This window comes from Ornithodoros turicata, chromosome 1, assembly GCF_037126465.1.
Source record: "Ornithodoros turicata isolate Travis chromosome 1, ASM3712646v1, whole genome shotgun sequence".
NCBI classification, from domain to species: Eukaryota; Metazoa; Arthropoda; class Arachnida; order Ixodida; family Argasidae; genus Ornithodoros; species Ornithodoros turicata.
This window is the reverse complement of record NC_088201.1, coordinates 148,162,469-148,176,738: the sequence shown is the minus strand read 5'-3', so window position 1 is coordinate 148,176,738 and position 14,270 is coordinate 148,162,469. Positions and strand designations below refer to the sequence as shown.

The window sequence follows — 14,270 nt, the reverse complement described above, 5'->3', positions numbered from 1 at the left end:
GAGCTTCGGCGAGTACGGAATATGTCTGCGTTCTTCGAGACACTTCAAGACAGACACGTAGACTGCGGTCTCTAAGGTTCAGGAGCTCCTGTTGTTGGGTGATGCTGAGGGCATGAAGGAGATGGAGGCTGTATCGCAGTGTGCCAAAAAAAAAGAGCCTTGTGAACCCGGTGGAGGTCCTGGTAGCATGGGCCCCAGGACACACATGCGATACGTTTCAGGACATTGATCTGCCTGGAGGCTTTCGTAACAAGGCCATTCAGGTGGCATGAGCATGTGCGACCTCGGTCAATTGTGAAGTCGAAGTAACGGCAGGTTTTGACAAAGGTTAGGGGCGAACAGTCGATGAAGAGTGGATATTTGTGGAATCAACTCCGTGAAAAGGCCATGTCTAGAGTCTTTGCAGGTAAGATGGCTAGGCCGCGGTCGCAAGATAGTAAGCGATTGTGTCCAAAGAGCGCTGCAAACGACGTTGGATCGAAGAAGAGCAGAAGTCCAAATACAAATGTCATCTGCATAGATTGTGATGTGGGTGTGGCTTGGCAGCTGTGCAGGGAGGCAGGCATAATTATGTTGAACAAGATGGGGCTGAGTACGCTTCCCCGTGGGACGCCTGGGTGAACGGGATACAATGCGGTATCTCCGTCAGCATTGCTGACAAATTTAATAAATTCAGCGCACCGGCAAGCAACACAGTAAACAACGCATAATGTAAAACCCCGAGACTAGGGAACGCGAAAGGACAGACACAAACACGAAGTCTCAAACACAGCTGAAAATTTTACTTCACATTCAAGAATTATATACAACCAGAGGGAAGGGAACAACCAGTTGAGGACAAAAAGGGTCAGTTCGGGGGAACAAGAAGTCTGCTCAAGGCCGAACCGAGGATTACGGATGGGTTGCTGACACAGTTCCCACAAGAGGTTATACATAGGGTCTCTCTCAAAAGTCTTCTGTGGGGGTCCAATTCAGAAGCCTTTACAATTGTTTCATCCCATAGAGGGAAGCAAACTGAGCATTCTTCCAAATGCTTTGCAATTTCGGAGTTTGAGGCTTTATGTTTTACTTTTAATGAATGCTCTCTCAAACGATCATTTAAGCAACGCTTTGTCTGGTCAATATAACAGAAACCACAAGCTAGGGGGATCTGATAAACAACATTTGAACAACAGGGGACGAATTTGTTCCGGTGATTCTTACAGGCAACTTCAGGTTTCGCAAAAGGCGTTAGGCGATCAAGACGGAAGTTGTTCTTGAAAACAAGGCTGTCTTGAAATTTCTTCGCGACGGCCAACAAGTTGTGAGACACTTTGTGGAAGTTAAGTAATACAACACGTTTGGAAACAGAAGGCTTAGTTTCAGGCGAACGAGGAAGCAAGGTGTTCAACAAAACATTTAAAGAACCAAGTAACATGTGTTGGGGGTAGCCAGCATCATTCAAACGGAGAAGCTGACTCTCCGCAGAGAGAAGAATCTGATGACAACAAGATTTTTTTACCGCATTCGATAGAATACCTGTGATCAAACCCTGTTTTACAGTTTTGGAGTGGCAACTTGAAGCGGGCAAAATGGGTTTAGCTTGAGATTTGCCGTAAGCCCAGCAAAGAACGGGTTGTAACAAAAGTCTGATATCAAGAAACTGAAGCACACCAACAGTGGGGAACTCAATAGTGAACACAAGCTCTGGGGCCGCGGACAAAATTACATTCTTACATTGAGCAATAACACTTTCATTAGTAGAAACGAAAACCAGGTCATCTACGAACTTTCTTACAACGACGTCATTTGAAGACAGAGAGGATATAAAGGATAATACAGCATTGTCAATTACACTCAAGTAAATCTCGGAAAGAACAGGCGCGATACTCGAGCCAATACAGATACCAGTTTTTTCGGTGTACAATTTCCCGTCAATACTTATGGCAGTAGATTTCAGATAAAGTTCTAGTATGCGCAAAAATTCAGTCACAGATATACCAACTTCCGATTGAAAACGCACCAAATTACCTTCAAGAAATCGGCGTACTCTGTTCAACAACACATTCTCTTGCAGTGAATAGTGCAGATCCTTGATGTCCAAGGAAAAAGCAAAGCATTTCTTACCATGAAACAATTGTATATTCGAAATAAGTTGTTCAGAATTCTTCAAAGTTAACGCGCTAGGGACGAATATAGAAGAAAACTCCTTTTGTAAAAAGGTCGAAACAAGTTTTTGCCAGGTTTGATTCTCATTGATTACGATTCTAAGCGGCATGTTCACCTTGTGATCCTTGAGCAGGAACTTTACGGCGAAAGTTCCACCAGATGCAAAGCGTATACAGTTACATAGGCCAGTGAGATCACTGTCAAGCTGCAAGTTTTTGCCAGGTTTGATTCTCATTGATTACGATTCTAAGCGGCATGTTCACCTTGTGATCCTTGAGCAGGAACTTTACGGCGAAAGTTCCACCAGATGCAAAGCGTATACAGTTACATAGGCCAGTGAGATCACTGTCAAGAAGAATAGAGCAGATCGATCTCTTGAGCTTGTCTAAAGCATGATTATACGGTTTCAAAACATTTCCAACAGCCGCCGATCTCTTAGAGGCAAAAACACCTTCAGGTAAAACAGCGAATTTTGCAGACTTGTCAGTTTGCAACAGACATACGTTCTTCTCAGACAATTCATTACGCACTAACTTAACAGGAGAGAGATTACGGTTTAAGGGGCGGTTTTTGGAACCCAGAGTGTGCGAAATGTGGTGTACTGCCTGAGTAATGAAAGACGAGGATAAGGTAGGATCAGTTATGACAGACGAGACCTTATAAATGCAAGCAGCTACATCTAAACGGGAAGGGGTTAAGTTTAAACAAAACTTAGGGGCGTTTGACAAGATCGCAGTTGTGCGGGCGGACACGGGAGCAGTAGTAGGGTTTACAAAGCAAGAAGGCGGCGACTTTTTCGGACTTGGCTGATGTGCAGGCGTACGGAGAGAAGATCTCAAGGCAGAAAACTTGTAAGAGAAGGCCGAATTGCATAGGGCGGTCCACTGAGCAAACTCCACGGTGTGACGAAAGTTTGGCCCCAGAAGCAGTGCCCATAAGGTATCCGCCGATGAAACAAGGAACTTAAACTGCTCACTCACAACAGTTCTGTGTGACAACTTATTTCGGATTTACAATTGTTTCATGGTAAGAAATGCTTTGCTTTTTCCTTGGACATCAAGGATCTGTACTATTCACTGCAAGAGAATGTGTTGTTGAACAGAGTACGCCGATTTCTTGAAGATAATTTGGTGCGTTTTCAATCGGAAGTTGGTATATCTGTGACTGAATTTTTGCGCATACTAGAACTTTATCTGAAATCTACTGCCATAAGTATTGACGGGCAATTGTACACCCAAAAAACTGGTATCTGTATTGGCTCGAGTATCGCGCCTGTTCTTTCCGAGATTTACTTGAGTGTAATTGACAATGCTGTATTATCCTTTATATCCTCTCTGTCTTCAAATGACGTCGTTGTAAGAAGGTTCGTAGATGACCCGGTTTTCGTTTCTACTAATGAAAGTGTTATTGCTCAATGTAAGAATGTAATTTTGTCCGCGGCCCCAGAGCTTGTTTTCACTATTGAGTTCCCCACTGTTGGTGTGCTTCAGTTTCTTGATATCAGACTTTTGTTACAACCCTTGCAACGCTTGCTCCTTTCTTTTTACATCTATGAGATGTCCCAGGGTATAGAAAGTAAGATATTTTTGAAAGTCACATTGTGGACGTAGAGGTAACGTCACATAGACGTGGCTGGCATATGCGACGTGTGCGACCTTTGTGGGACGTACCTGGAATATTTCTGGTTTACTGGGGCGGGACCCGCTGCATCTGCAATTGAAGGATTACAGGTTTCGGAAGAAAACTATGACCATGCAGTACAAATTCTTACAGAGGGATTTGGACTCCCACAGCATATAGTGGACAGTCACATGGATTCTCTCATCCATATAAAACCTGTAATGTCGAAAAATGACAAGGAAGGACTTCGATATCTACATCAGACTGTTGAAGTCAACACTAGAGGGCTGGAGTCTTTGGGCATAGAACTGGAATCGTATGCTACAATGCTGCTACCCATTCTTCTAAAGAGCATTCCAGAGCAAGTCGCTGTTGATTTCAAACCGAAAGAAGAAGAACGAAAAAGGAATGGCCAGCATGACCAGAACCAAGCGGAAGAGGTTACGTTGATGAGGGAGAATGTTGAGAAGCTTGAGAGACTACTTCAACGGCTGCAAGACTTCGTAAAATGTCAAGGAGACGACGATAAATGGCGGGCAGAGTTCAAACGGGAACAGTACACCTCGTACTCCACAACGGGAAAATTACAGGGAATAAGAGGAAAATCATCTGCTGCTTTTTCTATGACCGCAACAAGCAAATGCATATTCTGTGGTCAATCTAACCACAAATCAGAAGAGTGCCAGAAATCGCTAACGTATGAAGCTAAAATGCTGAAACTCAAAGAAGAGCGACGCGGCTTCAAATGCACAGGAGAAAGGCATTCAGCAAAGCTTTGCAACAGCAGGATTAAATGTAGAAGATGCAAAGGCGGACACGCTACAAGCATGTGCCGAAACAGCAGAACATAATCATCATTGGTGTAGCGGACGAGTTGGAAAGTCATCCAAGGCACAGTAGACCGCCGAACCCAGACCACGGATGAATAGAACAGGGAGCAGAAGAGCGTTCGACAGAGCATACATATCATGCATCCGAAAGACGAGATGCAAGAAACAAAAAAAGTGAACTTTCAAGGAGGGTGTTGCTTCCAACCGTTACAGCGATAATAGAGGGAAGGCAAGGTACGCAACCAGCAAGGATACTACTGGACACTGGAAGTCAAAGGTCATTCATTATAAAGTCATTGTCCAAGACACTAAGATGTCCAATATTGGGAACGGAGAATCTTTTCATCGGATCTTTTGGAGGAGCAGTTTCAGTGAAAGAGATGCGAGACGTTGAGCTGAAGATAAAGAACCACAAGGGCACACATGCAGAGACGATCAGAGCTCTCGAAGTAGAGAAGATAGGAAGTTGTCGAGGCTAGGAGGCAAAGAGCAGACAAGAGCTCGGGTTCGTGCCAGAAGCTCGACTGTTTATTCTGCAGCGGCGCGCTATGCTCGAGATGATCGGGATGATCAATGACGATGACGGTGCCGCTACAAAGTAATATCTCGCCAAGAGTGGATCCCAACATGCAAGGTCTACCAGACGAAGTTAAGCGACATTTGGGAGACGAAGAAACAGTAGCAGACGATCAAATAGGCGTCCTGGTAGGATCAGACCACTATTGGAAACTTGTCACTGGAAAGACATACAGGATACGCGATTCAGTAACAGCGGTGGAGACAACTCTCGGTTGGGCGATACACGGGCCGGTTACTTTAAAATGCCGATGCACTAGGCAGGCCGCAGTCAATGTGCTAAAAGTGTCGCTTGGATGTGAACTAGAAGACGAACTATTAGAAGCATTCTGGAGAGAAGAGACGCAGGAACATAGAGATTTTACAACCGAAGATTATGAGAGACTACCGTATTTTCACGCGTATTAGCCGCGGCTTATGCGCGATTTTTTTTTCGCGGACGCTCTGCGGCTTATCCGCGGGTGCGGCTTATCTGATGGCTATTTTTCCCTGGTATTTTCCCCATGCCCCGGATTAAACGAAAGGGCCGACAGTGCCTCATGTTTTTCGGAGCAGGACCGCCCTGCCAGTGCACGAACATTACCGAACAGGGGCGGGTCCATATTCGAGTGGACTGACCTTCCGAATACATTCCCCCACGCAGCTTTAACAAAAGGGGTGACAGTGATTAATGTCTCCTGGAACACCACTAACTCGTCAATCCACGAAGAACACGCAACAAGGGCACAATTCGATCTTAGTAGAACACTAGAACTGGCCTCCTTTGTTATACATTATGCCGACACCGGAATGTGGACCACAGGGTTTATGGCCTTCCCTACGGTCTCCTTTGTCGGCAGACCCACAGGAAGGGTTCAATACACCTGACATCGGGGTAAAACGTGGTCAGCTAAGCGTCAGTTCTCATTTGACCAGAGCAGCAGCATTCGTGGACACAGGCACGGCAGTTAGAGGTAAGGCATGTCTACAACGCGGAGGCACAGCTACGACAGCGGCTTCAAACTGAAAGTCGTCGACGTCGTGGACCAGTACGGGAAAAGGGCAGCTGGAAGGGAGTACGGCGTCGACGAGCGCTGCGCGTCTCTATTGATTTTGTTTGTGCATCACTGGTTTAGCGCACAAAGCAGTCGCGTCGTATTACCCGCGGCTTATCTGCAAAAACATTTTCAAAATGTATCTAAAAACGAGTCCTGCGGCTTATCTGCGGTGCGGCTAATACGCGAGAATATACGGTAATAGAGTTTTCCAGGAATCTTCAAAGGGTCAACAATCGATATGCAGTGAGACTTACATGGAAGCACGAGGTCAATCAGGAGGATAATTATTACTTGGCCCACAAACGCCTATTGCAGCTAACAAAGAGGCTACAGAAGGACACAACCCTATTGGAAAGGTATGACAAAGCCATCCAGGCTGTCATTCGGGAAGACAGAACAAACACCAAGATCAGAATCGTCTTCGACGCTTCATCAGCTGAGACACCCGGGACATCTGTAAACGACTATTTGGATGCAGGGCCGAACCTTAACCCCGATATAGTCTCGGTTCTTCTCAACTTCAGAACGGACAAAGTAGCAGACGTGAAACAGGCGTTCCTGCAGATTCTCATACAAGAAGGAGACAGAGATGCACTTCGTATGCTGTGGTGGGAGCACATACCATATACTACGGAAAATAACAAATTGGAGACATGGATGATGACAATGGTAACCTTTGGAATTGCCTCGAGCACGTTTCTGCTAGCAGCGATGATAAAAGCACACTTGCAGTCCGTGAAGGATAAGTACCAGGGCACTGTGCGGATGTTGGAAAAATCTGTTTACCTCGACGACGTGATCATCGGAGGAAGCAGTGATGAGGATGCAAGAAAGGTTTATTTAGAAGCAAGAGAGATGTTTGGCACAGCTGACATGGAATTAAGGAAATGGACGTCAAGCTCCAAGGATCTGATGCAGCTATTTGCAAGTGACTTCTTGGGAGAAGAACGTGACAGACAAGTACGCGAAAAAGGGCAAATCAAGGTACTTGGACTTAACTGGAATTTCGAAAAAGATGAGATCGAAATGTCTGCAGAAAATATCGTGAAAGACATGAACGAAGAATCACCATGCTCCAAACGTATGGTGCTACAACGTGTCGGAAGGATATATGATCCATTGGGGATGTTAGCACCCGTAATTGTTGCAGCAAATATATTAGTGCAGGGTCTGTGGAAAACAAAGATCTCATGGGACGATCACCTGCAGAAGGATCAACAAGAGCGATGGCTTGAATTGTTTACAGACGTAGAAGAGCTGCAAAAGATCACGATGTCTAGATGTTATGACGACGGAAATAAGAGCAAGGACGTACGTACTGAACTGCACATATTTTCAGACGTGAGTCCAGCAGCATACTGATGCGCAGCGTACATGGTTACACATTACGACGATTTAAGTTGCAAAAAGCAATTACTCATGGCTAGATCACGAGTTGCACCTCTGAAGCCGTTATCATTAGCAAGGCTCGAATTGTTAGGAGCAACTCTTACAGCGAAGCTGCTGGACTATTTAAAACAGAACTTTCAACGTAAGTTGGATGAGGTTTATTGTTGGACAGACTCTACGACTGCATTGCAATAGATATCTTCCGAGACCTCCGCAGAGGTGTTCGTATCAAACAGGGTGCGAGAAATACGAAAAGTGACTGCGAAGCATGCATGGAAACATGTAAGATCACAAGACAATCCGGCCGATTTGCGGACTCGAGGAGTAAAGTGAAAAACGCTATTGTCATCGAAATTGTGGTGGGAAGAGCCTCAATGGCTAGAAGACAAAGGTCGATGGCCAAGCCAAGCGAACGAAAAGAAAGATTTGAGGGATGAAGGTGTGGAAGGCACATACACTAAATCAACCGTGCAAGCCGTCCATGCGCCGTCCGGCGATGAACCTCCCCACTCTCCAAAGTCAAAATAAAGTTGTTGTTGTTGTTGTGCAGGCCGTCCAACTTTCGGCAGACATGAATCATGATGAGACACAAGACATATTTGATATTAACCGTTTCAGCGATTACGAAAAGCTGCTAAGAGTAACGGCACAAGCATTTCGTTTCATAAAGCGCATATCAAAAGAAAGAATATCGGGCATATTAAGCGCAGAGGAACTGGAAGAAGCAGAAAAGTACTGGATCAAGCGAGAACAGAAGAAGCTGGGGTGAGGTAATCTCTATTGCGAATCCATGTGTGTTAATCAATGTATGTGTGAATAACTAGTAGGGAATGACCACGGCTATCCCGAAACACACAAGGGGTCTGGACACCATTAAATTAACAATTAGAGGTAATTATGATCCCCCACAGCAATCAGCATCTTTCAGTGAGTCACTACACTAATTGAGGAGCATCTAGCTCGTATCCACCCACCCTGCATGTTTCCGGATACTCGTGGTGATAAAAAAGAAAAAAGGTAGACACAAATAGAATGAAGACAAACAAATTATTAGTTGCAGAGGTCGATTACAGGTGGTCAACAAGTTGCAAGACATCACACGAGATAGCGCCACAGTCATAGCTCTATGCAAAAAAGACAGACAAAAAAATACTAGCGGCGGGTAAAAATTGCAACAAGAAAGACTCTGCTAAGCAAGTCTAAACATTCTCCAGCACGTAGAAAACATTGAAAAAAAGGCCTAGCCGCTACGGCAAATGCTAAACGTGCAACAGCACGGAGAAAAGGCTTAAGGCTCAGCCCTGTACGACCGCACATCGCTACGAAACTCGAGTGCTAACGCAAGATGAAAACAGCAACTAGGAAGGCACAGCTAAACAAGTCTAGACATGTAACAGCACAGAGAACACACACATCGGGGGAGAAGGCCTAAGGGGATCGATTAGGCCTAACCGCATCACGACCGCACTACGGCTAACACAAGAAGGCAACCACAAAATGCTAGGCGCAGGGTAAACATTGCTAAACGTGCGACAGCACGGAGAAAGGTCTTAGGACGCACAATGCTAGAAAACTCAACGGCATGGAAGTCACTGGCAAAAAAGTCCAGTCATGCGGGGAAAAGGCCTAACCGGAACGGCAAATTCCAAACATGCGACAGCACGGACAAAAGGCTTAACACGAGCGTGGTAAAAACGCACAAACATCGGGAAAACATCGGGTTACAGCAAATCACTCACCTTTCCCCCACGGTGACGGTGACGGCGACAGTATTTTACCCTGTCTCAACTGGAAATTCCCGCAGTGACGGTTGTTCTCACGGACGAAACGGGAAGACGTTTACCGTTGCAATCCAAAGGTAGAACCAATTTAACGTTGCACTTTAAATATGTATCGTAATTCCCCCAAAATAATTCACGAGTATACGGGACCCCTTTTCCAACGAGGAGGCAGAGTGTTGGGTAACATATCCAAGTTGATCATTCCCATCTGGCAACAAATACAATCGATCGCTACGAAAACGTTGAAGTGCTTGGCGCGGATTTTGGCCGACGGCGAAGGAACATCGGGCGCAGTAAAAAAGACAGCCATAGCAAAGGGGAGAGACATGCTGGATTCAATGCATGGCTCTGGAACGAACAATGGGGAGCTACAACGCAAAATACATCAAAACGCGCCGACACACGATGCACCTGCAGATATCTCTGGTTCACCATGGGGGTCACACTTCCGCTGCGCTCCGGGCATGACGTCAACGAACGACAAAAACAGTCGCAACGGTCAACACTCTGAATAGTGACGTGACGATGTTCGAACCTTGTGTTCAATACGGAGTGGAAGATAATTTCTACCAACTCTTTTATCCGGTCAACGGGGTAAATAATACCATGATCGGATTTTCTATTCAAAATTTGCAAAGGGCACACTTGGATGTCTATGGCAGCTTCGTGTCTTTACTGCGCATCATTCGAGATGACGGACGAGAAATGGACGAGAAAGATGTCGTTTTCCCAATAAACCATCTGTTGAGCGGCATGTTCAAGATGGTCACCATTTGCGCGAACAACAAGCTCGTCAGTTCCATCGAGTTGTACGCCTAGAGGAATATTTTTGACGTCGTGCTTCATTCCACGCCTCTAGCTCAGGACACTGTGCACACGGCTGGACTCTTTGTCGTCGACGATGAACATTTAAAAAACGGTTACGACGCCTCGTCTCGCGGTCCGAAACAACACTTCGAAGCGACAAGGGAAATACTTCAACGTGTTCGGACAGATGAATATCGTACCTGTTCCAACAGCCGCGGCTGATGGTATCCGCCTTCGAAATTTGCGTGACTTTTCTGTTAAAAATCGTCGAATTTAAACTCATATCACTTCCCAACGACAAGAAAACGTACAATTACGTTGTGGCCATTAAAGACATGGCGTCGCTCTTGAAAAAGGTGACGCTGGCTCCTTCCCTGTTTTTGGAATGTGAGCGGTGGTTTCAGACCACACCGGCCATCTACGTCTTCCGCGGATTCAAGCGGACGCTCCGTCGCCGCGGTGAAAAGGTGAGTGGTTTGCCGTAGCCTTTTTCCTTATGTTTGCGCATTTTACCACGCTCCGTGCTGTCGGATGTTTACCATTTCCCGTAGCGGTTAGGCCTTTTCTCGGCATGACTGGCCTTGTTTGGCAGGGACTTCCACGCCGCTGAGTTTCGTAGCATTGTGCGTCCTGAGCCTTTTCTCCGTGCTGTCGCACGTTTAGCTGTGTTCACCCGGTGTCTAGCATTTTGTGGTTGTCATCTTTTGTTAGCTGCTGTGCGCTGGTGATGCGGCTAGGCCTAATCGATCCCCTTAAGCCTTATTTTCCCCCGATGTATATGTTGTCCGTGCTGTCGCATGTCCAGACTTGTTTAGCAGTGCCTTCCTAGCTGGTGTTTTCATCTTGTGTTAGCCCTCGAGTTTCGTAGCAATGTGTGGTCACGCTGGGCTGAGCCGTAAGCCTTTTCTCTGTGCTGTTGCATGTTTAGCATTTGCCATAGTAGTTAGGGCTTTTTCCTGATGTCTTGTACACGCTCTTGCATGTTTAGACTTGTTTATTCGTGTCTTTCTTGTTGTAATTTTTACCCGCCGCTAGTATTTTGTTGTCCTGTTGCTTGTTTTGTTGTTTCTCGCATGGAAGTATGACAGTGGCGCCATCTGGTCTGATGCTTTGCAACTAGGTGGCCACCTGTCGTCGACCTCTGCAAATACTGGCCGTCAACAAGCAACATGACGGTCGCTGGCCACTCGGCAGTTCCGAATAAATTGTTTCTGTCCACTCTATTTCTATCTATTTTTTTCTTTTTTAGGACCACGAGTATGCGAAAAGTGAAGGGTGGTGTGGACACTGGTTAGGTGCTCCCCAATTAGTGTGGTGACTCACTGAAGCATGCTGATTACTGTGGGGGATCCTATGTGCTAATTAATTTATACTTTAATGGTGTCCAGGCCCCATTTGTGTTTCCGGATAATCGTGCTCATTCCCTACCACTTGAATATACGTCACGTCCGAGCATTTCAGACTCGGGCGATGAATGCTGTCGAACGGAAAACATCGATTCCAATGCCATTCGCGCCTTTCTCTCCTTTCTTTGGCTCTTCTGTCGGCCGTTAATCTACGTGCATTGCATGACTGCGCCTGTTGAAACAACGGTCCCTTCTGGATATTTTCATGCCGCCTCTCATCATGGACCCTAGTACCGACTTGAAGGTGAATTAGCTACATACCCTAGTAGCACAAAACGTCGCAGAAACGTCTTTATTTGGTCAAATTAGGATAGAAGACGATCAGGACGTCAACGCGACGTCTAGAAGCCGTAATTTATAGTACGTTTATAAGACGCGCCGATTTAACGTTTATAATACGTCTTCGGCATCTCTGTTGAAAACATATCCTAAAGTAAGACCTCCCGTAAACGTCTTCCGTTCACGTTTGCAAGAAGTACCGAGTTTCCGTTTATAATACGTCTTCGACATCTCTGTTGAAGAGGTATCCTTAAGGAAGACATCCTGTAAATATCTTGCGTTCACGTCTGGACGTGCCAACTTTTCATCCATAATACGTCTTCGCCAACTGTGTTCAAGACGTATCTTAAACGAGGACGATTTGTGTACACTGAATATAAGTTTACTTTCGGTGGACCTATACTGACTGCCTCAAACCAAAAGCAGTAGGAAACACAGGCGTTGAGTTAACGGCGAGTTAATACTCCCAGAAATTTCCCACTTCAGTGTTGTTTCTGTGCGTAACTGAAATAAGCTTAGACACCTCACCCTCCATTTTGACTCAAAGGCGAGCACGGCTATCGAGTTTACGGGAGTTTGTAAGACGAGCAATGTATAGTATCTGTTTTCCCTTTGCAAGGGACTAGACCACCTCTACGCTCTGGTTCCCCCACGTGTAACGCCGTGGAGGGAGCCTGCTGTTCTTAGGCGGCAACCGCATGGAGCACTTTTGCCAACTGAATGGCAGCAGAACATGAAAGGAACGGTGACCTACTAAGCGAACAATAGACGACAGACTGATGAGCCGGTTTCTGCCAAGGATAGATATTTAGTCTGAGGAGGGGAAGTGACGCCACCCGACGGAACCGTGTGCGCCAATGAAAACACGCTTCACAGGAAATGCCACAAGCACGTGACAAAGTCACCTGTGACCGCCTTTTTTTTTTTTTTTGCGGGCTTTGCTTTCGTCGCCCTGCCTCCTAGAAGGACACGCAGATGGCCCGTCGCGCGGACTTCGACGTGGATATATTAATATCGGATGTTTCAAGGAGGCCACCCCTTTGGAACGTCAAACTTGTTCAGTATGGACATCAACTTAAAATATATCCTTTGGCAGGAGGTGGCAATAAGGTGTGTGCACGGCGAAGGTGACTAAATGAAACATCAAAATATTATTTGTGGCACATGGGAAATCGGAAATGTGAGGAGATAGCGGTAACAAAAATGCAGTCTGATAGTTCTTTAGTGAGCATTGCTAGAAACACTCATAAGCCAACATTCTCTTCGTATCTCAAAATTTCTTGTAAACACCTGATCTCTAGATGTTTTTAGCACAGTACTTTTTCAAGAACCGCTAAAACATCATTTATGTTACTAAACAATGCGTACAGCAATTTAGTACAATAAGCATTGCCATATCGTCTTTTTTCCTTTTCGTCTAATAAATATATCTCCCACCCTCACCCCACTGCCACATCGCGTGCAACAAGCGGTGGTAAACGCTAAGCCGACGCTTCCCCATGACAACCTGAACGTGGACATTCTGCTCCATGCGGTTGCATAGCTTCGATAGCGTTCCGTTCACGCTGAGTTGGCGCTCCGTTGGCCCGATTCAGTTGGCAAAAGTTGCTCCATGCGGTTGCCGCCTTACGGTAGGAGCACCTCTGCTAACGCGGTCCACCTTTGTGAGCCGCGTCTTTGATTTTCGCTGAAACGCCACGTGGCAGTGTTGCTTGCAGTTCTGCTTGGAGAAACAGAAAATGGAACGTGTGGTGACGGTGGCTGAAGTTGAAAAATAAAAAAAGAGGCAGATTTCCGGAAAACTGTACCGGTGGATATCTACAGGGATGAATTTTCTCGCATTCAAATTAGTGTTCTAAACATTTTTTTAACGTCTTCAAGACGGCCACAAACACGTCTTCAAGAGTCGGGAAAGCGTCAACTTATCCGGGGGTAGAAAACGTTATGTAGATCAGATTGAAGACGTCTCCTAGATGAAAATATGGTTGTGGCTAGACCTTTCCTGGACGTTTACAAAACGTTTTGTGCTACTAGGGTACTTCACTGTTATTAATCCCAAATTTTATAGAAGTCTGTGCAAGGTACCCATGAATAATGAGGTTGTCACTTCCTGACTCTGTAGTGCTTCAATAATTACCCTGAAAGATTGATTCTACCTTACCAGACAGGCACGACCATCAGGATGATTGACAATGTTGTGAGGCTTCCTCTTGCAATAATATTTGCAGCCGAAAGTCCATATTGAGTACTGCATAGAAGAGAACGAGGAATGTTATGCTGGGAAGAGACACCTGTGCATGTACTATAAACCCTATCTGTGCCCGAGCAGATGATGAGCCAGCATGATATTCTTTCTGTAGCTGCACCCGACAGACTTGCAATATTTCTAGTGTGTTA

General features: G+C 45.7%; 1 protein-coding gene across 2 annotated transcripts in view; it reads right to left on the bottom strand.

The window, feature by feature from the left end:
• LOC135370841 (uncharacterized) overlaps positions 1-14,270 on the bottom strand; it is a 170,610-nt gene that overhangs the window by 6,367 nt on the left and 149,973 nt on the right. For both annotated transcript variants that reach the window (XM_064604719.1, XM_064604727.1), the window contains exon 6: positions 14,035-14,121. In XM_064604719.1, the coding sequence (XP_064460789.1) occupies positions 14,035-14,121 (87 nt within the window). The remainder of the gene's footprint in view (positions 1-14,034; positions 14,122-14,270) is intronic.